This window comes from Drosophila biarmipes, chromosome 3R (genome assembly GCF_025231255.1).
Source record: "Drosophila biarmipes strain raj3 chromosome 3R, RU_DBia_V1.1, whole genome shotgun sequence".
Lineage (NCBI taxonomy): Eukaryota > Metazoa > Arthropoda > Insecta > Diptera > Drosophilidae > Drosophila > Drosophila biarmipes.
In genome coordinates, this window is record NC_066616.1 from 11,635,778 (window position 1) to 11,662,171 (window position 26,394).

General features: G+C 48.5%; 11 protein-coding genes across 14 annotated transcripts; 6 read left to right on the top strand and 5 right to left on the bottom strand.

Annotated features, from left to right (window-relative positions):
• The first annotated feature begins 5,444 nt into the window (after window positions 1–5,444).
• On the top strand, window positions 5,445–8,669 carry LOC108032240 (glycosaminoglycan xylosylkinase homolog). Its single transcript, XM_017106104.3, has 6 exons — window positions 5,445–5,782; window positions 5,854–6,141; window positions 6,229–6,820; window positions 7,029–7,606; window positions 7,657–7,857; window positions 7,916–8,669. The coding sequence occupies exons 3-6, from the start codon at window positions 6,542–6,544 to the stop codon at window positions 8,121–8,123; spliced, it is 1,266 nt and encodes a 421-aa protein (XP_016961593.1). The 5' UTR covers window positions 5,445–5,782; window positions 5,854–6,141; window positions 6,229–6,541; the 3' UTR covers window positions 8,124–8,669.
• Window positions 8,560–12,441, bottom strand: LOC108031987 (exosome component 10). The gene is made up of 5 exons (XM_017105782.3): window positions 12,037–12,441; window positions 11,794–11,975; window positions 10,160–11,561; window positions 8,944–9,876; window positions 8,560–8,845 (listed from the first exon to the last, which is right to left on the bottom strand). Exons 1-5 carry the CDS (start codon window positions 12,145–12,147, stop codon window positions 8,765–8,767), a joined length of 2,709 nt encoding a protein of 902 aa, XP_016961271.1. The 5' UTR covers window positions 12,148–12,441; the 3' UTR covers window positions 8,560–8,764.
• Window positions 12,442–12,570: 129 nt separating this feature from the next.
• On the top strand, window positions 12,571–15,506 carry LOC108031680 (GPALPP motifs-containing protein 1). 2 transcript variants are annotated; one of them, XM_044091991.2, is made up of 3 exons: window positions 12,571–12,808; window positions 14,189–15,064; window positions 15,125–15,506. In XM_044091991.2, the coding sequence occupies exons 2-3, from the start codon at window positions 14,192–14,194 to the stop codon at window positions 15,287–15,289; spliced, it is 1,038 nt and encodes a 345-aa protein (XP_043947926.1). In that variant the 5' UTR covers window positions 12,571–12,808; window positions 14,189–14,191; the 3' UTR covers window positions 15,290–15,506. The 2 variants fall into 2 exon arrangements, with proteins under 2 accessions (XP_043947926.1, XP_016960812.1); XM_017105323.3 differs by having other exon boundaries at window positions 12,573–12,824.
• On the top strand, window positions 12,818–14,163 carry LOC108031681 (phosphatidate cytidylyltransferase, mitochondrial). The gene has a single exon (XM_017105324.3). It carries the CDS (start codon window positions 12,877–12,879, stop codon window positions 13,903–13,905), a length of 1,029 nt encoding a protein of 342 aa, XP_016960813.1. The 5' UTR covers window positions 12,818–12,876; the 3' UTR covers window positions 13,906–14,163.
• Window positions 15,507–15,538: 32 nt separating the features above from the next.
• On the bottom strand, window positions 15,539–16,483 carry LOC108031683 (cyclin-C). The gene is made up of 2 exons (XM_017105328.3): window positions 15,896–16,483; window positions 15,539–15,842 (listed from the first exon to the last, which is right to left on the bottom strand). Exons 1-2 carry the CDS (start codon window positions 16,481–16,483, stop codon window positions 15,627–15,629), a joined length of 804 nt encoding a protein of 267 aa, XP_016960817.1. The 3' UTR covers window positions 15,539–15,626.
• Window positions 16,484–16,554: 71 nt separating this feature from the next.
• On the top strand, window positions 16,555–18,841 carry LOC108031682 (mitochondrial-processing peptidase subunit beta). 3 transcript variants are annotated; one of them, XM_017105325.3, is made up of 7 exons: window positions 16,555–16,703; window positions 16,755–16,855; window positions 17,124–17,330; window positions 17,393–17,721; window positions 17,779–18,149; window positions 18,208–18,299; window positions 18,399–18,841. In XM_017105325.3, exons 2-7 carry the CDS (start codon window positions 16,787–16,789, stop codon window positions 18,741–18,743), a joined length of 1,413 nt encoding a protein of 470 aa, XP_016960814.1. In that variant the 5' UTR covers window positions 16,555–16,703; window positions 16,755–16,786; the 3' UTR covers window positions 18,744–18,841. The 3 variants fall into 3 exon arrangements, with proteins under 3 accessions (XP_016960814.1, XP_016960816.1, XP_043947921.1); XM_017105327.3 differs by having other exon boundaries at window positions 16,560–16,703; window positions 16,762–16,855; XM_044091986.1 differs by lacking the exon at window positions 16,555–16,703 and having other exon boundaries at window positions 16,710–16,855.
• LOC108031684 (2-(3-amino-3-carboxypropyl)histidine synthase subunit 2) lies at window positions 18,827–20,388 on the bottom strand. Its single transcript, XM_017105329.3, has 2 exons — window positions 20,154–20,388; window positions 18,827–20,102 (listed from the first exon to the last, which is right to left on the bottom strand). Exons 1-2 carry the CDS (start codon window positions 20,313–20,315, stop codon window positions 18,855–18,857), a joined length of 1,410 nt encoding a protein of 469 aa, XP_016960818.1. The 5' UTR covers window positions 20,316–20,388; the 3' UTR covers window positions 18,827–18,854.
• Window positions 20,389–20,670: 282 nt separating this feature from the next.
• On the top strand, window positions 20,671–21,766 carry LOC108032071 (uncharacterized). Its single transcript, XM_017105891.3, has 2 exons — window positions 20,671–21,166; window positions 21,229–21,766. The coding sequence occupies exons 1-2, from the start codon at window positions 20,929–20,931 to the stop codon at window positions 21,762–21,764; spliced, it is 774 nt and encodes a 257-aa protein (XP_016961380.1). The 5' UTR covers window positions 20,671–20,928; the 3' UTR covers window positions 21,765–21,766.
• Window positions 21,742–24,404, bottom strand: LOC108032070 (nuclear pore complex protein Nup93-1). Its single transcript, XM_017105890.3, has 4 exons — window positions 24,196–24,404; window positions 23,955–24,135; window positions 22,512–23,893; window positions 21,742–22,449 (listed from the first exon to the last, which is right to left on the bottom strand). The coding sequence occupies exons 1-4, from the start codon at window positions 24,354–24,356 to the stop codon at window positions 21,783–21,785; spliced, it is 2,391 nt and encodes a 796-aa protein (XP_016961379.1). The 5' UTR covers window positions 24,357–24,404; the 3' UTR covers window positions 21,742–21,782.
• Window positions 24,405–24,674: 270 nt separating this feature from the next.
• On the top strand, window positions 24,675–25,615 carry LOC108031097 (RRP15-like protein). Its single transcript, XM_017104306.3, has one exon. It carries the CDS (start codon window positions 24,744–24,746, stop codon window positions 25,575–25,577), a length of 834 nt encoding a protein of 277 aa, XP_016959795.1. The 5' UTR covers window positions 24,675–24,743; the 3' UTR covers window positions 25,578–25,615.
• LOC108031098 (V-type proton ATPase 21 kDa proteolipid subunit c'') lies at window positions 25,591–26,370 on the bottom strand. Its single transcript, XM_017104308.3, has one exon. The coding sequence runs from the start codon at window positions 26,256–26,258 to the stop codon at window positions 25,632–25,634; it is 627 nt and encodes a 208-aa protein (XP_016959797.1). The 5' UTR covers window positions 26,259–26,370; the 3' UTR covers window positions 25,591–25,631.
• Between the last annotated feature and the right edge of the window lie 24 nt (window positions 26,371–26,394).

A 26,394-nucleotide genomic window follows, 5' to 3' on the forward strand; every position in this document is an offset into this window, starting at 1 on the left:
TAGCAGACACAAAACACTAAACACTGAACACTGAACACCTTGAAGGATACGTGAAAGGACCTCGACCCCCTCGGATCCTTCGATTGCAGATTGCTCGCTTGCTTGGAAAATCGAAAAATTGTGCAAGCCAGGGATAATTGAAACGCGATCTGGAGTGGCTGCCAATCAAAAGACCCTGGCTGTGGCAAAAACTGTCCAGACAATTAGTCCGCCCTCTGCGGTTTACGTGCCCCAAACATACCAGTTAGCAGCTTTAATGGCGGCCATAAAAGATGCATTGCCAGCTCGGCGAAATCCCGTTTATTTGCATTCCGAGACACTGGTAACGACCGCACGTGGATGGCCAAAAAGGCCAGCTACCAACTACCAACTAGCACACGAGGGCCGCAAACAGAGCGCCTAGCCAGTTCAGTCACATAAAAAAACGCTCGAACGAAAACGTGGGAAAATCGCGCTCCAGACGCACCAGACGTTGTGAACGCGCCAACAACAATCCAGGCACTGGCCAGAAACGGCAGCAGCAGCAACAGCTCCACAGGCAGTAAAAGCACCAGAAGGTCCTGGGAGGCCCAAAACGGGCTCACGCACACACGCTCACCTAGCAACAGGGCTGCGCTGCTTAGCTACACTTAAAGAAATGCGCATTGAGTAACAGTCAAAGTGAAGGTTATTGGTTACTCTTCCTTCTTTGGAGAAAATGTGTCGCAAGATTTTGTAAATACTTTATTTTGAAGGTCTATGGTTTTAGAATAAAGTTCTATAAAGTACTATAAACTGTTTTAAAGTTTGGTACTTCAAAAAAAAATTCGTATACGACTTGGTGGACAACCTTAATTTTTTGTGAACGTTTTCTTTATGTATTTTTTATATTTTATTTAATTTTTTATATATATTTATTAACATTGCTTGCACTTTAATATTTTAAACTATTCAGACTGACAAAATTTAAAGAGATAGCTCGAGAACTAAGATTAAGAAAATTACGCATACGTATAATTTATTTGAAGTGCAACCCAGCTATAATAAATGGTTTAAATTTTAAAAATGCATTGCAAGACCTTAAATATATATTTAAAAAATGCACATATGATTTGCTTCAAATAGCAAAAACAATTTTTTCATTCTTTTGTTCTTTAAGTAGTTATAAAGTTGCTCTACAAAATGATAAACATTTTCAAAGAACATTTTGTTATATTTTTTCCAAAGTGTAGTCTCCACTACACTAACTCAAATGCTCTATATTTGTAAATACAAAAGAGAAGGTTGTTGCCTAAAATTATAAACATTTTTCAAATCACATCTTGTAGTATTTTTCCCCGAGTGTAGCCTCTGCTCCATTGACTCGGATTGCCCAACAACAACAGCTTTCAGGTGAAGCTCTCGCAGTAGCAGCGGAGGCTACAACAACTTTGTCCGGGGATTGCGAAGGGTGAGAGCGGAACCCTAACTGTTGCTCCGCCGCGCGAAGAAGAGAGCTCGCTCCGCCTCTCTTCCGAAAAAGAAGGCCAGTGTTGCCGTGCTGCCGCTGCCCCCTCTCTTTCGCTCGCGAACTGTTGCTCCTGAGCTTTACGCACCGAGCTTTTCCGTGGCATAGTTTTTCGGGCTGAAAGGAGCGCGAAGCTTTGGCGTGGGCGTTTGTTTATATTTTCCTCCTGGCCGAGCATGTGTTTTGGCTCACACACACTACCCTCGCACACACACACGCAGACACTGGCACGCACACACAATTACTAGACCCAACACTCTGACACATTAAACTCTCCGTGTGGCGGCACTTGAGGCCGAGTTATTTTCCTTTTTTTTCGTCCTTATTTCACTTTTTTTGTTTGGCCGTCTGAAAAATGACGTTGCTTGACCTTATGGACGTCTATTTACGGCTGTGTGTGTCAGTGTGTTGTGTGCGAGTGTCTTTTGTTATTCTAGGCCACAACGAATGAGTTAATTTCACGTTGGACCCCGAAATTGTGGCCCATTTTTCATGTCCTTTTGTTGCAGCAGCGGAAGGCAGAAAAAATCCTTACAAGATATATTCTTGTTTCAAGTGCCTTACAACCTTAAAAATTTGTCTCGTGAAATCTCTACAGATTTGCTTCCAGGCCAAAACAAAGATCTCCCTTGGAGACTACTTCTCCTTCAGAAAATGTTAACCTAATTAAGGCAAACAAAGGATATTAATTATAGTTTTATGACTACGGTTTTAAAAACCCTTTTAAATGTCATTTTTAGGTGTCTAAAAGCATGCAGTAAATAATGAATTAAGTAAACTCATTGGCATTGCGAGTTAAACATATATTATTGCATACTTTTAGACACATGTATAAATGGGATTTTGAATTTATATTAAAAAAAAAATACTTTAAAGAACGGTGAGTTTAAACAAAGAAAATTTGTTCTGTTTGCCTGTAACTCATAGGGCGGCTCATTAGGCATTCCCATAAGCCTGAATTAGCATATTTCTGGCAGCCAAGCAAACAAACACAAAGTCGCAGAACCACAAAAAACGCCTAATATAAAAGAGAATCAAAACAAGGAGAGACAACAAAAGCAATTAATTAGATGGATTCGAAACAAAATTCAATTAAATTTGCAGCAAACAATATAAATGGAAAATAGAGACGGATTTATTAGACGCGAGCCGTCTGGCAAACAAATGTTGAAATTTAAAGGAGGCCCCCGGGAGCTCGGTGGACATTTTGTCATCGTCCTGAAAGTGTTTCCTCCTTCGCTGTTAAAGCTGAATGCCAAACAAATTAAATTGTAATTAATCATTAGGTCGCGCCACCCCCTCCGCCGTCGCGCAGCACGTGCTGAGCGACCTATGACAACGTTCCACGGCAGTGAAATGTCTGCCAATTAATTACAAAACGCATGAGAGGCCAGATAAGAGCGGCGGCCATTAAGGACAACGCCATCCAGAGGCGACAGACAAAAACAGGAATTGGGGCACATGGGCAATTAACACGACGTGGTGATGTAACTGGGTGTATGAATTAATTGATTTTTTCCAGCCTCTTTTTTGCCACGGGCTCCGAAAAGTTGCAAGTGAAGAAGACAATGAAATTTAAATTTTGTTGCAGCAGATTTCGTGTTAATTTTACGACTGTCAAGGGTGCTCAAGGGAGTGAACTCGAGCAAAGAGTTCAAATAAGTTACTCACTTATTGTAGAGATAGGAAAACAAATCTATAGGAATAATATCAATTTAAAAAAAAAAAAAAATTAAGAATTTTTCTTAATAAGAGATTTATGGAATAAAATGTAATTTCTTGTCCACAAACGTTTTGTGAAATATGTTACTTTTGCATAACTTAACTATGAATATCTATCCACAAAAAATAAATACAAATCAATGTGTTCATACCCTAATAAATATATTAATGAAAGACCCTTATACTATCGATTATCGTCAAATTCTTAGCATTTACGACTAAATAAACCACAGATTTCCGGCTTATATTTTGAAAGCTCATTACTTGCACACACGCGTCGAGGGGAATCCCCTTCGTAAGCTCGAAATTGATTCCTTCGAGTCCGCCGTCAGCTTTGGGCAGTTGACTTCTGTTCCTTGTCATTGGTCGTTAGCGACATCTGACCCAATTACTAGCACTGTACTTCCTTTGGCTTTTCACAATTTGCGCCCTAATTGAATTGTTTAGTTTCGTTTATTTGCCCGACTCCACTTGGCTGAGCCGGTGGAGCGAGAGGGGATTCCTAATTGATATTAATTGGTAATGCACGGGTATTAATGGGTTTCAATACATAACAGAAAGGGGTGTGTTTTTTGGAACTCAAATGAAAATCGAGCTTAGGGATATAAAATAGGATTTCAATCCAAAGCACAAATATATTCAAAGATTTACATTACGAAATTACCTTCAGTCTGAGCCCTAAATGGCTTCGACGTATGCATTTCACCAGGCTCGTTTATGATTAAGTTGGCCAACACAAGCGAGACTCCGAAATTGGCTTACTTCAATATGTGTTACGCACCCCACGCGAAACGACAAACAAACAAACAAAACGCGTAAACCCACAAAACAATGAAAACAAAAGCGAGCAGAACATTTTCTGGCACTTACGTACTCACTATATGCACATCAAAAAATTAGCTGAAGCTTCAAGACAGTATTACAAAATAAATTATATTTAAAAAAAAAACTGAAAAAAACTTTGATTTATAAAAAAAAAATTTAATATGATTTAAAAACATTTAACAATAATGTATTTTATTACAAGTTATTTGTGAGGAACTTGTAACTATTTTTCTTTTTTAAGATCTAAAACTGAATTTAAACAAACTGATATAAAGATTGTCTTAGTATTTTTAGTTATTTATTATTTATAAAGGTATATTTATACACTTATTATATCTGTTATATAAATTTCTGCAAGTGATTTCGTCTGTGGGCTAAACTCAACTGTAATCGTAATGTGTCGACACTGAGGGTGTTACTTTCTGGCCGCCAACCGCCTTTGAATTTCCCAGGCCACCAACAAACGTGCCAGCGGATGCTATCGGCATTTGAATTTTCGGGGGGCGGAAAATGCGGAGGAAAATTGGGTGTTCTTGGGTGAGAAAAAAGGGTACTGGAGTACGGAAGCTGGAGATACACGCTCGTGCGTTTTGTTACTTGTTGTACGTTCCCAACACCATTATTTCTTTCATTTACTCGATTTTCGTGCTTTTCATCCTTTATTGTTGTTTGCTCGAGTGCCGTTATCATTTGTCGGTTTTTCCTGCGCCATATGTGGCCGGGGACTTTCTCCTCTCCTCTCGCCGAGTTTTCTCCTTTCTTCCGGACCCGAGAGTGGGCGCAGTTTATGCGCTCTGCTCCTGCGGGAATCGCAAAGCAAGGTGAACCCTCCCAACCCAACCCCACCGATGGAAAAATAACAAAGCTAACTGCACTGTCACAACAAAGTTTGAAGAAATTAAATAGGGGCTACTTTCATTTTATAGGAACAATTATTTTACCATGTAGGTTTTTATAGGCCATTAAATGTCTCTAACCAAAACATTATTAGTAAATATAAAAAACGGGTAAATATGATTTAAATATAAATCAGTTGTTTGAATGTGCGAATTGCTTAGAAAATGGTTTTTAAAATTAGAATGCCTAATGAAACTTTTCTTGCAGTGTCCACGCATGGGCTCATCTGTGCAATTCGCAAGCGTGGGTGTTGATGACTACTTTAATATGAAAGAGCACCTACCTCCCTCATTCCTTCTCCTTGTTCTACCTTGACCTTTCGCTGGAGTTTATTTTTTGAACAACTTTCGGCCACCTACACAGATTTCATATCAGATATAAACTAATTCGTACAATAATATTTTTGGAATCCAAATTTGGCGGGAACTGCTGGCGTTGCCAGACCGCCGTTGGCAAGTGGTGGCCAACCAGGGCTGCAGCTGTTTGCCATCAGCTGTTTTTTGTTTACCTCACCTTGCACTTTTTGTTGTGATTTTCCTGCGCCGGTGAAAAGTGCACGTTTTTCCCATTTTCGCCGCCATAAACAAAAGCTATTTATACCCGATCGGCCAAACAAGAGAGGCGGTCTAAGTGCGGCGCAGAATTCTTTGTTTTTATCGGTGCCGCACAGGTTTCCCGATTTCGAATGCGTGCAGTTGGGCCCGCGGATGAGGCTACACCTATGTATTATGTTGGCCAAAAACAAGGCGGCGACCAATTAGAGCAGCGGCAGCAGAAGAGGAAGCACACGATTTATTGGGCAATTGTGGCCAAGAATCCGAAAGAGGCCACTTTGCGCTTGTAAACAATCGGGTACGTTTGTGCCGAGTACTATTTCTGAAAGGAAGAGGTCGTCACTCAAATCTTACATGTTTATCTTTCAGATGGTGAACCGGGGATCGATTGTGATGTGTGGGTTATAGAAACAGATGTATCTTCAGTCATAGAAACTAGTACATGTGGATAGTACTACTCAAAAGAAAGTCCCTTTCATCCAACAGGAATTTTTCCTCCTACACCGCCTTTCACAAGTGAATATACTATAAGAATAAGATGATAAGATAAGCCGAGAACCCGGAAACTTTGAGGTACCCCTGCCACTTGCCAAGAATCCGGGGATAAATGGGGTCATCGGCTGTAAACAACCGGATACGAGTGACTTGTTGCTTTAGGTGAGGGAAATGAATTAGAACCCGGAACAGGACTCTCATTCTTTCTGCACCCCGCCGACAATTTAATTAATGTATACACGTTTTCAGATGCGGCCACAATTAATTTGCAAAACAATGGACTGATGCGAACAGTTGTTAGCCGATGTCTGCCAAAAAAAAGAGAAAAAAAACATAAGAAACTACAACAATTGCCAGAGCAACGGCAGCAACAATTGCAAGTGCAGCAAATATTGCCCGAAAAACAGTAGCAACAACTGCCACAAGAACACAGCAACAACAGCAGCATGCCACGGCAGCCCGGCCATATCAACATTTCGACTAGAATTGAGCAATTTGCCAGTGCTGCTGCCGCCGCTGCGTGTACGTAATATTATAAATAGGCCATCGCCCAGGCTGCAGGATGAACAAGCGCAGCGTCGTCATCGCTGGCATCGTGGCCAGCCTGCTGGGCCTGGCGATCGGTGCCAACTTCTACTTCATGTACTACCTGAGCGCCGAGGAGAGCCACCTGGCCAGCGTGCGGGCGCTGGAGAACATGATCCGGCACAAGATGCGCCACCTGAAGCCCAACTACCTCAACCGCAATCCGCGCTTCTTCATGTTCCGCAACAAGCTGCTGAAGAACTACAAGGCGGCGCCGTACGAGAACGCCAGTGTCCTCTGGGACATTGCCAACTGGGTGAGTCAGAGGGTTCAGGGGTCGGCCAAGGAAAATCGAATCATTGAGGAAGAACTATTACGTACTTAGTTGAGCTGTGTGCATACATACATATATTATAATGCGTACGATTTGTTTGTTCGAGGTTAATGCGGCCTATTACTCTTTTTTGTATCTAAAACTGCTTAACCAGCACTCAATCTAATAAACACCTACGTATTCCCTCCAGTGGCCCCACGAAAATGAGGTCTATCCGCTGTACGACTCCTCGATGGGCCAGCTTCTGGAAACAATGCGCCGCGAGCCGATCACCAGAGTCAGCAACCTGGCACGCGGCACCCAGCTGAAGCTCCTTATGCGCCTCTCGCAGCAGCAGAAGGTGATCTTCAAACCGCAGTGGTATCCGCGGGACGAGGTCATAGAGGGCATGGTGTACAGCGGCAAGGATCGGCACACTGCTGAGGTGTATGCCTTCTATCTAGGCGCAGTGCTCGACTTCCGGTGGACGCCCATAGTAGTTGGTCGAGTGGTCAACTTGAAGAGGGAGATCTACGCCAACGGCGATCAGGAGCTACAGCAAACCATCAACATTGAAACGGACGAGGATGGCAAGGAGAGGTACTGCCTGTTTGGAAAGTGTCACTACTGCAACGAGGAGGAGACCGTCTGCGGTGATGAGAGGCACAATATCGAGGGAGTGCTCATCTATATTGTGCCCGGAACGATGGCCAAGCGGCGATCGCCTTGGCAGCGAACCTATAAAGAGGACAAGCGGGCGCCCTGGGAGGACGACATGACCTATTGCAAGTGAGTTGCTCAATGTTCTTACAAAGTTCGAACTGATAATGCTCTTTCAGATCGTTGAAAAATAAAATGGAGACAATTCGCCTGCTGGACCTCATAGATGCGGCCATTTTCGACTACCTTATTCAGAATGGGGATCGCCATCACTACGAGACGCGGGAAGAGCGCGTGGTGCTCATAGACAATGGCAAGGCTTTTGGCAATCCGAACAAGGATCACTTGGATATCCTGGCGCCACTCTACCAGTGCTGCCTGTAAGATCCTAACAAATAGAATTTTTACCTATAAGCATTAACTTTCGTATCTTTCTAGCCTACGAAAGTCCACGTGGGATCGTCTGCAGGTCTTCTCCGGCGGCGTGCTGACGGAAATCATCGATCGACTGTCCAAACAGGATGCCCTCTATCCACTCATCACGGATAAGCATAAAAAGGGGGTGGAGCGACGACTTCTAGTGGTCTATGCGGTGGTGGAACACTGCATGGACATCGAGGGCGAAAAAATGTTCAAAACTCTGTAGTTCAGGCTTGAGATTAGGGCAGAATGGCCAGCGCTAGAGCTTCCGGAACTCACTTTCCACGTCCTACATAAGAACTTAGCTAAAGCTAGCTAGAATTGTATCTAATAATCTTAGTCAATGTTTCCTTCGACGGCTGTCAATATTGTTCTCACACTGTCCTAAAGTAAGCCACCCTTGCAGTCAAAACTGTTTAGTATAGCAATGATATTTCCGTCTCCAAGTTATCCGTATAAATAATCAAAATGATAATGCGAAAAATCGCGCTGCCAGCCTTTTAGGAATTTTAACATCGAAACTTAATCGAATGCAATTTTTAGACATGAAAACTCGGATAAAATCCTTTAGCATGACAATTCTCACGACAATCCGTTTATGACTTTTAATATCTTTCCATTTCAGCACTCGAAACCGGACCTTAAAAACATATCCGATAGTCTAGTTTAATGAATAGTTACGGTTGTTATTTAATAGGTAATATTTTAGGAAATTGCAAATTCAAAAATTATAGTTTTGTAACATACGAAAATAAACAATTGTCTAAATCAATGTTGGTGGTTTTTGTATTTTTTCTGTTAAGTCCAAGGCAAAATATATATATTTTTATACTATATAGATTGTAGGGACCTTTGTCCAATTTATAATTATTTTTTACCATCTTTCTTTACATTACTAAATGTAAAAAGCTTGTTGAACTGCTTATTGTTGCGGTTGTTGGGACGATTCTAAAAAAAATTGAACAGGGAAGAGTGTGTTAGTATTGCTAGATTCAAGACATTTAGATAGTACAAAGCTTGACTAAAAACATAAAGCAATTCCTCACCTTGCCGCGAATATTCTGCTTGATCTCCGTTCCGCGGGCTCTTTGCGCTCCTCCCTTGAACTGCCGGAAGTCCACGTTCTTGTAGTCAAAGTTGCCTTCAGCCCTGGGCTGCGCGACCTGCTGACTGGAGCTCTGCGGATGGTTTCCTCGATTCTTGGCCTTGAAACCGCGCTGAAACTGATTTCGCTTCTGCTGCTTCTTGCTTTGTGGCGCGGGTTTCGCTGGCTCTGCGGATTGCCTCTGGATGGGAACTTCCACGACCTCATCGTCGCTTTCGCCTGGAACCTGGTGAACTACTTCTGCGGGTTCTGTCTTTACTGAGACTTCGGGCTTAACTCTAGGCTTTGTGTTCTCATCCTTGCGGGATCTCTTACTAGTGGTTGGCTGCTGATCCGCATCCGCTTTGCCGTTTGTTTGGTGTTTGCGTTTCAGTTGCTCCTTTAGCGGCACGGAGTACATGGCATCCTCCTCCTGCTTGACGGCATGTGCCTCCAGCTTGATGTTCTGCTCCGGAGCTGGTGCCGCCGGACACAGACGCCTCTTGAGCAGCTCACTGCGCTCTCTGGCTACCTGATCCGCCTTCAGCTGCTCCATCAGCGGCAGGATGGCAAGGTAGCGTTTGTAGGGCATACGCAGGGTCTGGCTCTCCTTGCGAAGATGGGCCCACTGCTGCTCCTCTTCTGGAGTGCGTTTGGCTGGCTTGTCGAACAGAGCCATTGCTGGTGCCGCAATAGGTAGATCCTCTTTGGAAATCTCTTCCTCTCTGGGCAGCTCGAGTTTCCCTGAAGCAGGACTGCGTTTTAACAGAGTGGGCAGATCGTCGCGGGTCTCATCCTGATGCGAAAAGTCGTGCGGACAGTAGAGCTTGCTGCTGAAGTCTTTGGTCGAGGGCGGCAGCGCTGCCTGTGTGCTGCTGCGGGCTTCCAATATAGGCTGCAATAGTAAGTATAGTGTATTTAAAAAAAAAAGGTTTTGTTAAAACCTTAAGACTACCAGGCATTAAACCCAAATCATGTACAACTAGTTATTAAACGAAATAACAGAGTCACTGCCTCAATCAAATATATAAGTCCCTAGTTAGTAAACAGCATGTGGGGAAGGCGAATCACTCTTCATTTCAACGTTAGTTACAATTAATAGATAATGAGAACATTTCGGAATAGGCACCGACGTTCAGCGAGCTGCAGGCGCTGCTTGAAAGCGCTTGGTAACTCACTTTGACCAGCGGCTGATCGCGCGCCTTGAGGACAATCTGGTGGAGCGTGTGGAGCTGTTGGCGCACCAGCGGGGGAATGGGATTGCAGCAGGCCAGGATGCCCTGCATCTCCCTGGGCAGACTCTCGGCGATTTGGAGCATCATGTGGTTGGGCAGCACGTAGCCATAGCTCTCATCCTCTGACCGCGCAGTAGCATCGCGCCACTCAAAGATTCCGCGGAGGGCGTACAACTGACGGTTATCGAAGGAGCGCTTAGTTTTCCGCACCAAGTCCATATGGGATTCCGGTCCGATGTGAGGCTTGTTGTAGCGCTTCTTGCACACTTCCGTGCTCATTTGATAGACGCTGTTGAGCAGTCCTGGTTCCTTCTGTAGCAGCAGATCGTTTGTCATCCGTTCGTACACGTATATCAAGAAGTGCGTATCCTGACGGGCATAGTCGATCAGCTGCTGCGGAAGCGGCCTCATCCGCCAATCGGCCAGTTGCAGGCTCTTGTCCACATCCAAGTCCAGGTAGTTCTTCAGCAGAAAGGCCAGCGATAATCTGGCCATGTTCAAGGCTTTGGCTGCGCGATGCGTGTCGAACATATTGACAATGTATAACGACAAGTCCCGCTGCAGCCACTCAATGTCCAAATCGGCGCCGTGCAGGATCTTTAGCTTCTTGGGATCGGTGAGAACCAGATTCAGAATGTGCATCTCATCGCGTAGGATTAGCGTGTCAAAAATATAATCTTTGTTCCGAGTGGACATCTGAACCAGGCAAGTTATGCCCATGAAGGTGCGATACGAGTGATGCTCCACATCGATGGCGATCTGGGGCGCTTGCCTTAATTCCTCCAGCGCCTGCTGCAGCTTTTCCACCGTGTTCACCACCATTAGCTCGGTGTCTGCCATCAGAGGTGGAAGCACAGGTTTCTGTTTTTGAAGCTGCTCCGCCGGAGGCTGGAACTTGAGCAACTCGAACTCGTAGGGATGCAGATAGGACTGGATATTGCCCGCATCATCGTATTCGGGGAGTAGTGCCAGTGGCTTCAGTGAATTGGGCTTCTCCTTGAGCCTTGGAACAAATGGATTCTGGGCACTGTTGTCCACTGGCTCCTTGAATTGCGTCTGCGGGCGGACAATGTTTTTGGCCGTAAAAAGGCGAGCGGAAACCATGCTGCGTTGCGGTGTGCCGGTCGTTCTGTTCCAGCTGCCCGCCTTGGGAGTTTCCTGGGTTTGTGGAGAAGCAACGGCCGGCTCCGCGGAAGTGGAGCCGCTCATCACGTCCACCTGGGCCTCCACGACCTGCTGGGGATTCCTTCGCAGACCGCTCTTGGTATCCAGGTTGGTGGTGATGCGCTCGAACAGTATGTCGTTGCACTCCTGCACCATCTCAAATTGCTCTTCCAGTTGGCGTCTGTGTGCAGAAGGCAGTTAGAGTATTATAAGCATTTTTAAAAGATATTTTGGATATTCTAGAGACCTTGATTATAAATCCTTATACGGATGCCTATACCTGACTGCTTTGACTTAAGTGGCTAAGACTTAGGGATAATTTATAAAAACCCTAAGGGAGAACTAGTTTAAGAAGTGGTGACACTCCACCCTATAATACATATCCAAAAGTATAACCATCGTTGGAACCTTACTTTTTGATGTCGCCCTTGATCTCCTTGGCCTGGAGTACGTTTCCGATGAGCCCCACCACCCGTTGGGACAGGTCGTCCATGACACGTGCGTAGCCCGGGTAGCTCAAGTAGAGCGCGCGGGCGGTTCCCTGGGGAAAGGCGTTGGCCGCCCTTGTGGCGCCCACTACGTTCTTGAAGGCTTGCTGAAAATCAATCAAAGGTAAATTAAATTAGAGTCATAATACAGGTGGAATCTCCACCCACGTTTGTGAATGCCTCGACATCTTCTGTGGCGGTTTCCCCCTGCGGCTGATCTGCTTGTGCGTGCTGCTCCTTCTTGTCCTCCATGTGAGCTCTCTTCGGTGGGCGCGGCATTTCTATGTCTATTGTTTAATGTCTTGTGTTCTTTTCGTACAAATTTTTATTTCTTTTTACGGATTGTATAAAATGTGCGTGTTTTTCTCTGCTTCTTTTTGTGAGAATAACAACAGCTGGAATTTGGAGTTTGTCAACACTACCGGCGGCGAAATTTGAATACTATACAGCACTACACGGTGCTAACCGCAATCGATTGAATTGAATCGATATCAGGAGGTGCGTATTTTAAAACTTTAGTCGAATTTGGAATGAAGATTTCGTAATGTTCAAATACTGACAGAAGCGGCTTCGATCCTAAATTTAAATTGAATTCAGTTCCTGAATTTACTGTAGTCTTATATAAATAAAAAAATTTAAGCAATCTAGCTTTTTTCCAGTTGATTTTCTTTTGTCAAAGAAGAAGATACCTGCTACACACTTTGCAGCACTGGTTGGATAGTTCGATTCAAAAATTAAAGAGTTCACGGATTTTATTCAATACTTATTACAACAAAGATTATTTTAACTAAGAAATAGAGTTAAAGTAATTGTTAATGGCGACCAAAAATATTTCGTGCAATTTTGCAACCAGCTGATTGCCAGTGTGTACACACCTCTGGCGCCGGCAAAAAGCAGTGGTCTAGAAGAAGAAGCAGCTACTCCGTCGGAAAGAAACGGAGTTACGTCCTAAAAAAGTAATTATTGAGCCTAAGTTAAGTCCGTTTTAGAGGTTCTCCCACCCCCAACATGTTGGACCTGTACAGGCGCACGGTGGCGCGGTTTCCGCTGGGCAGCGTGAGCTATATGTTCGCCTACGGATCCGGCGTAAAGCAGCAGGAGGGCTATGAAAAGCTGGGCAGTGGAAATGGCTATCGTCCAGCTCCAGGGAGCGTTGTAGATCTGGTATTCTGTGTACGGGATGCTAAGGGATTCCATGCGGAGAACCTGCACCGCCATCCGGATCACTATTCCGCCCTCAGGCTCCTGGGATCGGGCTTTATGGCCAAGTACCAGGAGAGCTTGGGTGCCGGTGTCTACTGCAACACTCTGGTGCCTCTGCCGGATGTGGGTTTAACCATCAAGTACGGAGTGGTGTCGCAGGAACAGCTGCTAGAAGATCTGTTGGACTGGCGGCATCTCTACCTGGCTGGCAGGCTGCACAAGCCCGTGACGAATCTGGTCAATCCTTCCGATAATCCGCCCCTGAAGGCTGCGCTGGACAGGAATCTATTGTCCGCCCTGCAAGTGGCTCTACTATTATTGCCGGAGAAGTTCACCGCCTACAGACTTTTCCACACCATCGCTGGACTGAGTTACAAAGGAGATTTCCGCATGATCTTCGGGGAAAACAAGCAGAAGGTGCACAACATCGTTAACCCGCAAATCAATGACTTCTTTGCTCTGTACCAACCTTCTTTGGGTCAACTCACGCAGTACGTGGCTGTGAATATGAAGGGCCAGGAGCCAGGGAGTCGAAAGCCGGCCATTCTCTTCGAGCAGGATAAATCCTCGTCGGCAACATCTCATCACCTGCGACAGTTGCCCTCGGAGCTAAAGAATCGTCTGGAAAGGAATGCCGCGTGCAAAGGCGACTTCGCCGAGGTGGTGGACCACCTCTCCGTGGCCTCACAGCTGCCCGAGGTGCTCCAGGCGTCCGTCAACGACATTGTGTGGCGCAGCAGTGTCACGCAATCGATCAAAAACATTGCCAGCGCAGGCGTTCTCAAGTCCCTGGTCTACAGCTACCGCAAGGCCCAGAAAACATTCGCTGTTTAGGTTTCTTTCTGGGGTAATAACCTGGCTGCCAATCTACCGACTAAGTTGCCCCTTCCAGCTGCATTTCGTTACATAATTTTAAGCTTTAAAGTTGTTAACTGCAATATATGTTTAGCCCAAGCCAAAGAACTGAGTTTTCTTGGGGATCTCAGAGCAAGTCTAGAAGGAAAGTTGAGTATGGATCTGGAGAATATTGCTGGCAGAGGAATACCATTGGTTCTACAAAGGAATCCCAATGTTCCTAATTATTTTTCCATTTTTAATCAATGACATTTCTTTACAGATCATGTCCAGCGATGATAGTTGTAGTGACAGCAGTTCTTCCAGCGACGAAAGACACCGGAAACGGAAGCACAAGAAGCACAGCAAAGATGTGGACAAGTCCAAAAAGAAGAAGTCGAAGAAGCACAAGAAGGAGAAGCGTCGCCACAAGGAGAAAAAGCGATCCAGGCAGGATGAGGAGCAGCCAGTGGTTTATGCACAACCTCCAGCTTTGTTGAGCTCTCCCCCACCTGGTTTAGCTTCGAATAGGGAAGATGCTTTTGGTCCTGCCCTGCCACCGCATTTGAGGAAGCCGCTTCAAGAGGAGATACAACCGAAACCACAGCCGCAGGCCATGATAGGACCCATTATGCCCAGCAGCTTGACTCAGGAACAGTCACCCACCAAAGAGGCCGAACCAGAGGACGCTGATGATCTAGCCGGCACTTTTGGTCCTCTGCCAAACGCCAGCCAAGTGGCCCTGGAGGAGCGTGCTTTGGCCCTCAAACTGGCAGCTCTGGAGGGCGGTGGATTGGGTACTTCAACGGACCAAGAAGTGCGCGAAGAGTGGATGCTGGAGCTGCCGGAAGTGGGATTAAAGAGCGGCCTTGCAGCCCTCAGCAACATGAAGCGCACTTTCCACCAGGGAAAGGAGCGACCTGACTTCAGCGATCGATCCTCCTGGACAAAGACGCCCCAGAGTGAAGCGGCTGCAGCTGCAGCAGGTCCAAAGTCACTAAGCTCCAAGGAACTGGAGCAGATGGCCCAGGCAAAGTACGAGCAGCAGCGCGATGATGAACAGGAGAGCATGGCCAAGAAACACAAAAAGAAGCACAAGCGTGAGGAGTCTCTGGTAGAGCTGCACCAGAAAAAGCTGAGAAAGGAGCAGAGGGAAAAGGTGAGAAGGAAATTAATATCTCAAGTATTTATTATTGATTTTAAATGTATCCTTTTAAAGGAAAAGGAACTGGCTGCCTCGGGTTCCAAGCCAGAACGAAGGCCCTTTAGCAGGGATGTGGACCTGAAGCTCAACAAGATCGACAAGAATCAAACCAAGCAGATTGTGGACAAGGCCAAGATACTCAATACCAAGTTTTCTAGGGGTCAGGCGAAGTACTTGTAAAATCGATGGACGAAACTAAATAAAACATACACCATTTTTAAGAAATTTACTAGGTCTTAAGTTCGAAATAAGTATAATTATTTTAGGCGCTCAAAAATAGTATGTTTAAGTACAAAACTAATTGAAGTTTTTAACAAATATGAAATATAGATTGTAAAAAAAAGGAGAAGATCGCGTTGACGAACAATAAAACTAAAAAAATTCTCATACCTAAAAAGGTTTTATACTTTAAGAGATTTAGTTGCTTAGTCACATAGCTTAAACCTCGTTTTAATCGACATAAATAAGATGACGTACACATAGTTAGGCAATACAAGCTAGAGAGTAGGAGGCCTTTTCAGCGCTGTGGCGGTGGTTTCGGCTTTGGAATCTTTGAGAGCAGCATCTGGATCTCGTCCTTCTCCTTCCAGTCCTTCCACAACTCATACAGATTGACAATGGCCCGCACGATCTCCTGGACCTTGTCCAGATCCACATTCAGCTCGGCGAACCACTGCTTCGTGGCGTCCTTTTGCAGGATAACGCAGGCGATCTGCAGGCAGGCGATGGCGATCTGAAAATAATTTGTTTATAAACTTGAAAGAGCACCCAGTAAGGAGTACCTACCTGATAGGGAGGATACAGCAGGCAGACATCGGTGCGCAGGGAATCGTTCACAATACGCCAGCTCAGGGTGAGCAGCTGGTCCTCCTGGCCCATGTCCTGAACCAACTGCAGCAGCGGTCTGTATGGCTGGTAGACTATCAGGCAGCAGTCCAAGTTCTCCAGCAGGTAAAATTCGCACTCGAGGATGTGGTTGGTGCGGTAGGGGAACTCCTGGGCATACGCATAGCTGAACTTGGTCTTGATGGCCGACTGGCAGATGGATATCAGTCGGGAATTGGAGATGACGCCGAATTCCTCCACCTTGGAGGCCAGCAGGATGCAGGTGGGCGCCAGGAGCAGGGGATCTATGTTCTTCAGCGAGTTCCTCGCGTAGAACCGCTTGAAGTAAACCGTGGCCGTGGCAATGACCTGCTGGCGCAGCTTAAGCTGCTCTCCCAGCACCTGGATCACGTTGGCGAAGAAGATAAACACCTTCTGGTACTCATCCTCGTTCAGAGCCAACAAATCGTGCTGACGCTCCCGCAGCAAATCGGGTTTGTCCAGAATCCACTGCTGTGAGTGCGAGCTTTGCCAGAAGTTTCCCGCCATTTCGGTGAGCAGTAGGCCGAGCAACACAAGCCGGCCAAGAGTTTTGCGTTAGCTATCCAAATTAAAGGTGTTTTTCAAAAGAAAGCCGGAGAACCAGAAAAAACGAGCAATTGTGTTGCTTTTGCAGACAGTGTGTGCACACCTGTGGTATTTTGCTCGAACAGCTGAGTGGCCGCAGACTCGATAAATATCGATTCCCGATAGGCGTGTGTTTGTGTGTGTAAGTTTTTCAGCCGCGGCCACAGACGAAAAAGTCTAAAATATTTTTTAGTTAATAGGCTACTTAAACGAATTAACTGAACGATGGCGTTGCGAGTTCTTGGAGTGACGCAGAACATGCGCTCCTTCATCCGGGGCGTTGACATGGCCAAGGTGAGTAGATCCAATCACCCAATGATTACGCTCCACAGGATTTAAATTACGTAATTGTGAATATTTCTGTTTTGGCTGTGTTTTTGGTGAAAACTATTAATAATGTGGATAAACAATCTCCCTATGAAGGGTTCTTAGGAGCTAGAAAGTATTTTTGGCGAAAACTTGGACATTTCTTACGGGGCAACCCCTCACAATCACTTTGAGGTTATGTCCGTGTTTTACTTAACTTTGGCCTAAAGTTTTCCCCATTTTCCCGAACTTACAGCGCTACAAGTCGGCTGCCACTCTGCAGAAGACCCTGCTGAACATACCCGCCACCCAGGTGACCAAGCTGGACAACGGTCTCCGCGTGGCCAGCGAGGATTCCGGCGCCTCCACCGCCACCGTGGGTCTCTGGATCGATGCAGGCTCTCGGTCCGAGAACGAGAAGAACAACGGAGTGGCCCACTTCCTGGAGCACATGGCCTTCAAGGTGGGCTCACCTAGCTTAGCCGTTTTTACATCCTGGTAATCTCTTTTTCATGCCCCTTTTAGGGCACTGCCAAGCGGTCGCAGACCGACCTCGAGCTGGAGGTGGAGAACCTGGGCGCCCACTTGAACGCCTACACCTCCCGGGAGCAGACCGTCTTCTACGCCAAGTGCTTGTCCAAGGATGTGCCCAAGGCCGTCGAGATCCTGGCCGACATCATCCAGAACTCCAAGCTGGGCGAGGCTGAGATCGCCCGCGAGCGCTCGGTGATCCTGCGCGAGATGCAGGAGGTGGAGAGCAACCTGCAGGAGGTGGTCTTCGATCACCTGCACGCCACCGCCTACCAGGGCACTCCCCTGGGCCAGACCATCCTGGGACCCACCAAAAACATTCAGTAAGTATTTAGGTTCATATTTATTAATAAATATCTTTAACTTGTTATCTTCTTCAGGTCCATTGGCAAATCCGACCTGACCGACTACATCTCGACCCACTACAAGGCTTCGCGCATCGTTCTGGCCGCCGCCGGCGGCGTCAAGCACGATGACCTGGTCAAGCTGGCCTGCGGCAGCCTGGGTGGCCTGGAGGCCAGTGTGCTGCCCGCGGAGGTCACTCCGTGCCGCTTCACCGGTTCCGAGGTGCGCGTGCGCGACGACTCCCTGCCCCTGGCCCATGTGGCCATCGCCGTCGAGGGCTGCGGCTGGACCGACCAGGACAACATCCCCCTGATGGTGGCCAACACCCTGGTGGGTGCGTGGGATCGTTCTCAGGGCGGTGGCGCCAACAACGCCTCCAACCTGGCCCGTGCCAGCGCTGAGGACAGTGAGTAATCCTAAGAGTTCACGACGATTTCCATATTAACAATCATATTTCCCCACAGACCTTTGCCACAGCTTCCAGTCGTTCAACACATGCTACAAGGACACCGGTCTCTGGGGCATTTACTTCGTCTGCGATCCCCTGCAGTGTGAGGTGAGTAACGAGTCTTGGCTCGATGTACATGGCTTTCAATTTAGAAATAGATAAGATAAACGTAATACCTTCTCTAATCCCCTAATTCTCCCTCTCCAGGACATGCTGTTCAACGTGCAGAGCGAGTGGATGCGCCTGTGCACCATGGTCACCGAGGCCGAGGTCGAGCGCGCCAAGAACCTGCTGAAGACCAACATGCTGCTGCAGCTGGACGGCACCACGCCCATCTGCGAGGACATTGGCCGCCAGATTCTGTGCTACAACCGCCGCATCCCGCTGCACGAGCTGGAGCAGCGCATCGATGCCGTGAGTGTGGGCAATGTGCGCGACGTCGCCATGAAGTACATCTACGACCGGTGCCCGGCCGTCGCTGCCGTGGGTCCCGTGGAGAACCTGCCTGACTACAACAGAATCCGCTCCTCCATGTACTGGCTGAGGGTCTAAGAGGTTCCACCCGCTCTTGTTGGACATTGTAGTTTAATTCAAAAGAAAATTTCGCCCGCAGAGGATCAGTAAACCGATAATACTAAAAGTTATAGAAATAGTGCTGGCCCTTTATTGATGTGTGTAGTTAATGGGAATGCCGCTGAGTCCCTGCTGTAGCTGAGCGGGCTCCGTCTGGCCCAGCGCGGGGTCCAATCCCTGCCAGGTGCGGTCCTCGAAGGAGAGCCCCGTGTTCGTGGTCATCAAGGCCATTTTAGCTTGTGTGGCCAGCGCCAGGGAGGCGTGATCCCCCGCCGCTTCCAGGGATTCGTTGACCGCTCCCCTTAGTCTTCCACTGACCAGGCTGACATCGTGCTCTGGTATGTCTGTCGCATCAAAGGGCAGGAAGCTGCGTCCCTCCGGCAGAAGTTGCTTGAAGTCCGTGACATAGGCTTCGGGATATCTCATGTGCCAAGCGGGATTCAGGGCCATCTCGGCCTCGAAGACAGATACAATGGGCTTGTAGTACTCCTTGGAGTCGTACATGTTGTTGAAGGGGCAGCCGATCAGGACAAAGCAATCGATCTCCAGGAAGTTGGCCAATTTGGCCGGATTTATCCTGCCCACGGATATGAGCTGCGTCTTAATGCCTCTGCCCTTGGCCATTGCTTGCAGTCGCGCCACCACATCCAGGTAGCCCTCGGCCGAGAGAGTGGCCACAATCAGGCCCAGAGTCTGTGCATCCTTGCACTTTTCTATGTGGAAATAGCGACGCCGGATGAACTGAGCCGTGAGCGGATTCTTGGAACTGAGAGTGCCACTGGCGCCATCGTAGATGTGCCACTGGACGGCCGCTGGAGCGGTCAGGGAGAGATTGGCGAATCGCTGGTTGTCGGCGCCAATGAAAATGCAAATCCTCTCGAGGTCCGAGGGCTCCTTGGAGGCCTTTGAATCCGCTTCAACGGGGGGAAATAGCTCTAGGAGAAGATCCTTGGGCTCCAAGGCCTCTGTCAGCTGTTTCTTTAGCTGGTCGTCGTGGATAAGCTGATAGCCAATATCAAGGTAAACGCACACCTGCCGCTCCTTGCTCTCCGCACGCAGACTTTGTAGCTTTTCCAGGAGGAGATCCACGTCCAGGGGCAGCTCTGGATAGAGGTAAAGCACCGGCAAGCGGGATGCCCTGCTGCGGCAGGCATTCCCGAAGTGAATCACGCTGTCGGCATCCACATGGGCAGCAGCAATCTCGTCCACGCAGCAGCTGCCGTATGTGGTGTCTGCCAGGATGAAGACTTTCACCTCCTCCGGCGAAAGTAGCTCCGTGAGGGCCACACTAATGGCGTTGCTGTGGGGCAGATAGTCGTCGGGGAATTGCAGGCAAACCTGGGGATGGATACTTATTTAGGGCTCCTTAAGCATAACCGATATACACACCCTTTTGTAACCGTTTTGGCGTATCCAGTCGACGCTCTTTCTTTGGTGCCTTTCGTTCCAAATCTGTTCGAAGGTAACCGGCTGCTCCGTTTCCGTCTGGCGCTCCAAGGCGGCGGTGTCCGAGCTGGAGAAAGCCGATGCTGATGTTTCGGAGGAGCTCATTTCCAGTCGGTTTCTAAATAGTTTTCTTTGTCTGCCCAGTAAAATGATCAATTGCAATAAAATAAACAATAGAGGTGGGGAAACAGCGATATTTTCAATTTATCGGTAATATCGATGTTTGCCAGGAAGCTATCGACTCTTTAAATTTGAATTTATTGTTGTTATTCCCAACAAAACCAACTAGCTAGAAATATCTTAGTTTAAGCACAAAATGTTAATAAACTAACTAGTCAAATGTGTTAATTATTTTTTTGGAGTAATTCACGTGATCAGTGATCTCGTTATTCTAGTGAACGCAACCACTAACCTAGCGAAGTCCCAAACCCGTTTTTGCTGTGTGACCACACAAGTTCGTTTTTTCGTTTGAATAATTTACTGTTGAAGCACATGCAATTCGAAAATTCTAATTTATTCAAGTTTCGAAACGCTTTCCCAACATAGTTATACACAAGAAACCTAAGTGATAAACTCGTTATTTGGCTGTGAAATTTCAGGCTCAACTTCAAGCCGCTGATCTCGACCCGAATTTATCGTTTGAAGCGCCTACCAACACTTGTTGCTTTCTCCATTTCCCCGACTAAATTTCACCAAACCTGAACCGTTCCCGAAAAAGATGAAAAACCGAAATCTTCGCTGCATTGTGACCAATTGTTACGACAGTGGTCAGCAGGACAGCAGCTCCATGTTCAAGCTACCCGTAAATCCGGTTATCAGGCAGCAGTGGATGGAGAACATTGGCGTCTTCAAAGACATAAACTTGTTCAACAGCAGGGTGTGTAGGCGTCACTTTGAGGAGCAGTGTTTTGGCAAGACAAAGGTGTTCCCTTGGGCTGTTCCCACGCTCTTTTTGGGTAAGATTGTCTCTCACATCCCCAAGCGAAGCTGCCTAAACTTTTTCTCCTAACCATTTTAGGTGAAAACGAGGTTCGGCATCATAGTATTAAACCCAAGAAGAACCCCATTATCCGCAAATGCAGCGTCAGGAATTGCCCTTCACGATCTACTACGGAAAGGCTGCACTTCTTTCCCTCAGATCCCGAGATGCGCAAGGAGTGGATGGATATATGCCACCTCACTGTGGACAATAAGTGGCTTTACATTTGCGGCAGGCACTTTCGCCGTAACTTTCTGCCAAATTGCAGAGGCAACCTCAAAAAGGACGCTTTTCCAGAGTTCTTCTTGGGTTTAGAAAGCGAAGATCCCCTGGTAAAGAGCCCCAGGGGTAGGAAGCCAGGTAGAAAGAGAAAACCCTGTCCCAAGAGCGACGACTCTGGCATCGATGAGGAAAACTCGAAGGAATGTAGGCCCCCGGAATCCTGCTCCAACTGCCTTGAGCTCAAGGAACAATTGGCAGCCGCCCTCCTCAAAATCAAACAGCTTGAGGAGGCTCAACCACCCCCAGCAGAAAGCGACGAGGAGGAAGAGCTCATTTTCATGCTAATGAAGTAGCCTTAAAGTACCTTTATTCTAGTGCATCTCCAGCTCCAGTTGAATCAGCCGCCTGTTGGTGTCGTAGGGCAGGCGATAGGGCATGGTGGCTGCCATGTTGGACAGGGCTTTGGCCCGCTGCCGGAGCTGCTGCATCTGACTCTGTTCCAGAGAGCCACCCATGCCCGTCTTGAGCTGCTTGTACTGCCGCTGGGCGATGTCCATGGCAGCCACAATGACGTCGGGCAGCACCTTGATCACCTCTCCGCTCAGGCGCTTAACGTTGGCCAGGCACACCTCCACATCGTCCGTCGTGTTGGGCATCAGCTGGGTTTGCCGCAGCTGCTCCAAAGCCGCACTTAGCTTGCCCTCGTGATATAAATTGAAGAAGATGAGCAGATCCTGCAGCAGCACAAAGCTGCTCCTCATTTTGGTTTCCACCTCGATGCTGTCGCTGGCCAGCAGCTGGCTGAATCTCTGGGCCTCCTGGCCAAGGCGCTCCCTCAGCGATCCGCCCAGCGTGGGCAGCTGCACCACCTGGGCCAGCAGAATGCAGATGTGCTTCAGGGCCAGATTATACTTACCGGCCATTTCGTAAAGGCGCGCTGAGATCTCAAAGTTGCCCAGCGAAGTCAGTTCGTCGGCCACCAGAGCGGCCATTGTGCGCGTATCAAACTCGGGACAGTCAAACTGGCGGAACAGGCCACTTAAAGGAAGAGAGACATAGACTTAAGACTGAATGTAATGCAAATAAACCTGCCTGCTCACCTGTTAACCTCGTCTTGGTCACTCGCCTGCCGCTGGCCGAAAATCAGATCGAAAATGGTGGTGTCAAAGACGCCACTGTCCACCACTACATCGCACACGCAGGCCATGAACATGTTGCGCCCCTTGGGATCCCTCAGGCAGCGCAGGGTGTAGTAGTAGTGCAGAGCCTCCGTGGTGTCCGTGCGCTCAAATCGATGCACATACTGCCGGATCAGGCGGGTTAGGTTGAGGCGTCTGAGGGGCTGCGGATCCATGATGTCAATCGAAAGCAGGGGCTGCGAAACACTGCGTGCCCCGCCCAGGAGACCCAACTCGTGCAGGGCTATGGCCATGTGCACAGCATGGACGCGGGTGTCCTCCCGGCGGGCCAGGAACTCGATGGCGGCCTCGAACTGGCCGGTGAGAGCGAGGGTCTCGAAGTACAGATGCGGCTGCTGGCCGGCGTTGAAGTACTTCTCGCCGTACTTCTCCAGAATCAGCGACTGCAGTTTGCCATAGCTGGCGGCGTCGCCCGGCTGAAGCATGGCCAGCCGGATCCACAGGAAGTCGTCTATGGTCTTGGCTACCTCGCCGTGCACCTCGTTGACGTCGCAGCCCAAGAGGATGCAGTAGACGGCCTTCTTGTAGGCATCGGTGGAGTTACGTATCTTGTTGGCGTATTGCAGGCGCAGTTGATTCTCTATCCTGGAGTTCGTTTCGCCCGCATTTCGGTCCGCCACCAGCTGGGCGAACTCCTCGTGGCTGCTGCCCGCTTCGCGTAGGAACTCAACCGCCGTCTCCGCTGATCCACAACGCAGTCCGTAGTAAACCAGCGGCCACAATGGTCTGTCGCCCACGGTGTCCACCAGGCCGATGGTCTGCTGTGCACTGAACCGGTGGCTTACATAGGCCAAAACCAACCGATAGCTGTTGCTGGCATAGGAGCCGCCCACTTGGGAGCACATGAACACCCGGTAGCGCCGCTCCAGGTAGGATTTAGCGTAGTTAACAAACTCCGGCCTCTGCTGCCGGCTCTTGATGGGATCGCTGTGCAGAGGCTCGCTTATCTGGGTGACGCAGGCCAGCAAGGTCCACATGTCCATCAGCCGGGTGTCGCCGAAGCTCTGGGACAGCTGGGCGAACTTCTGGATGAGATTGGGCCGGGGGCTGCCCTTTAGCAGCAATTCGTTATAGTGGCGCAACTCTTGGGCGTACACCAGTTCCAGCGGATCGAGGCAGGAACGTGGCTGGCAGTGTGGGTTCAGGAGGGTGGGATCGGGCAGGCGCTGCAGGTCGATAAAGTTCTGCGAGGGCGCGATCAGGGCGTCCAGCAGGCGGGTCTTCTCCTCGTTCCAGGCGCTGTTCATGCTGGCCCACTTCTGCTTGCTCACAGAGTCGCTGATCTGGGGATTGGATTAGATTGGAGGGGTCAGTGATGGTTTGGTCAGTCGGCGGTATACCCACATTTTTGTTGGTGTCCTCGATGACCGAGAGAATGGCGTTCTCGCGCTCGTTCTTCAGGAAGGTGCGCACATCTGTGTCCGCCTTAACGTCCAGGGGCTCGAAGGTCTTCCGGGCACTGAGCGCCTCCAGCTTCTGGTTCAGCTTGGGCAGGTCCACGCCCTTGGAGCCAAGAAGAATGTGACTGCAAAAGGTGGTACATCTTGAGCTCCGTATTGGTCTCCTTTGCAGATTGTTTACTCACGCCTGGATCTCCTTGCCGCCGGTTTGCGTGACGCGCGAGTGGAGCTCCGTGGTGGCCTGCAGGACCTGCTGGAGCGTCCGCTCCACGGCGGGCAGCTCGCACTCCGCCTTCGCCTCATTGGTCAGGTTCTGAGCCCGCTGCAGCAGAGTGTTCAGGTCCATTTTCTCAAATAAATAATTTCGTTAAAATACGCTGCTTCGCGCCACCACAAGATTGGAGAAGACACTATCGATGCATTGACTATCGAACTGGTTTCAGTTCGAAAACAACCGATAGGAGATAAGATGAAATAATTAAAAATGCATATGTATGTTGAGACGGGTTAAAATATTAGAAATAGTAAAATTAGGCTCAAACCATTTGCGTACCTTAAAAGCATTTAAAATTGTTAACTAATATTTTTAACTTATTACCTTAAAATGAATATTGATAGCTATCGATATTTCACCCATAGCGCAACCTGATGAGCTCAACTTTCCCATCCCTAAAAACGTGATAAACACGCTCGTTTTGTTTTTATAGTTGGATCCACTTGTTGGCTGCTTAAAATGGCTCTTTTGACTGAGAAGCGTGCGAAGAAGACGCCTGCTCCCGCGACCGACAGTTCCGCGGGGGAGTCCGACTCCGAGGACGCTCAGAGCTCCAACAGCGAGGCGGAGGGCAACGCCGGCTGGGCGGACTCCATCCTGAAGGTGCTGAAGACCACCAAGCCAGAGACCCAAAACAAAACAGTGCTGGCCAGGGCCAAACACAGTCAGGCGGCTGTGCGACACCAGAAAGCCGCTGCCTCCAAGAAGCCGGGATTCGACTTTGAGATCGAGAAGACAGAGGTGAAGAGCGAGGATGAAGAGGACGACGACGAAGACGAGAAGCCGGAAGTGTCTGCCCTGGACGCCACCCTGACCAAGCAGCAGCGCAAGAATGTGCCCCTCCAGTTGCGCGTGAAGCCCAGTTTCCGGGACATGGAGCGCGAACGAACGCTCCGCAAAGTGGCCACCCGCGGTGTGGTGCAGTTCTTCAACGCCGTGCGCATCCAGCAGAAGGATCTGCAGCAGCAGCTGGAGGAAGCGGGTCCGCTGGACAGCCGGCAAGATGCGGTGCTCAACAACATCAACAAGCGCAAGTTCCTGGATGTCCTGATGAGCGGCAAGCGCGCCAAATCCACAGCCGTAGACAACGCGGTGAAGAAGGAGGAACAAGAAACGGATGACGATGACGAGGATGAGGGCTCTGGCGGCAAAAAGAAGTCTGAATGGAGCGTGCTGCGTGAGGACTTCATGACGAACAAGAAGATCAAGCACTGGGACGAGGAAGACGACGACGAGGAGGGCAACAATGATGAGGCTGACGACAGCGACGATGATGATAAGGGGGACGACTAGCTTTAATTACCGAATAAATGTTAGCTTTTCAATTGAAACTTTTTATTTAATGGCCTACTTAATCATTTCCGCCTTCGAGGTCATGTAAATGGCCACGATCAGGCCAAACAGGCCGATGGCGGAGCCAAAGATCTCCACGATGAGGATCTTGACGAACAGCGCCGAGTTGGCCGCATCCGCCAGGGCAGCGCCGGAGCCCACGATACCCACCGCAACGCCGCAAGCCACGTTCACTAGTCCCGTGCAGAGACCTGCTCCAAAGACCGCGAATCCCGTGAACATGTTGATCGACATTACTTCCTTGTTGGTGATCAACCGCAAGCTGCTGAACTGCACGAGACTTCCCGAGAGCAGGATGGCCGTGATCAGGCCGTAGATGGCCACCGCCTCGCAGAAGATGACCGAGATCAGGTTCTTGGTCTTGATGCGGGGCGATCGCACGCCGCCGCCGGCCACGCTGCAGCCGATCATGTATATCCCGCTGGCAGCGCCCAGAACGGACAGAGCGCAGGCGAGGAAGATCCCCAGGCCGGACCACATGAACGGATTCGAGGTGTACAGGAACCAGCCGAGGCCCATGCGCTCACCCATTCCAGTCATCACGTTGGCCAGGATTAGGAAAACCACACCCAAGGTGGCGGCTCCAAGGACAAAAAGCAAGAAAAACATTCCAAACTTCATCGTGGCGCTTTCAACCAGTCGCTTTGGGATAAGAGATTCCTATGCTTAATGAGACTGACAGGCAAATAAAAGCAGGGAAGTTACTGGAATAACAATATAATGGAAATTCAGATACTTATGCAATAGAATGCAAGTT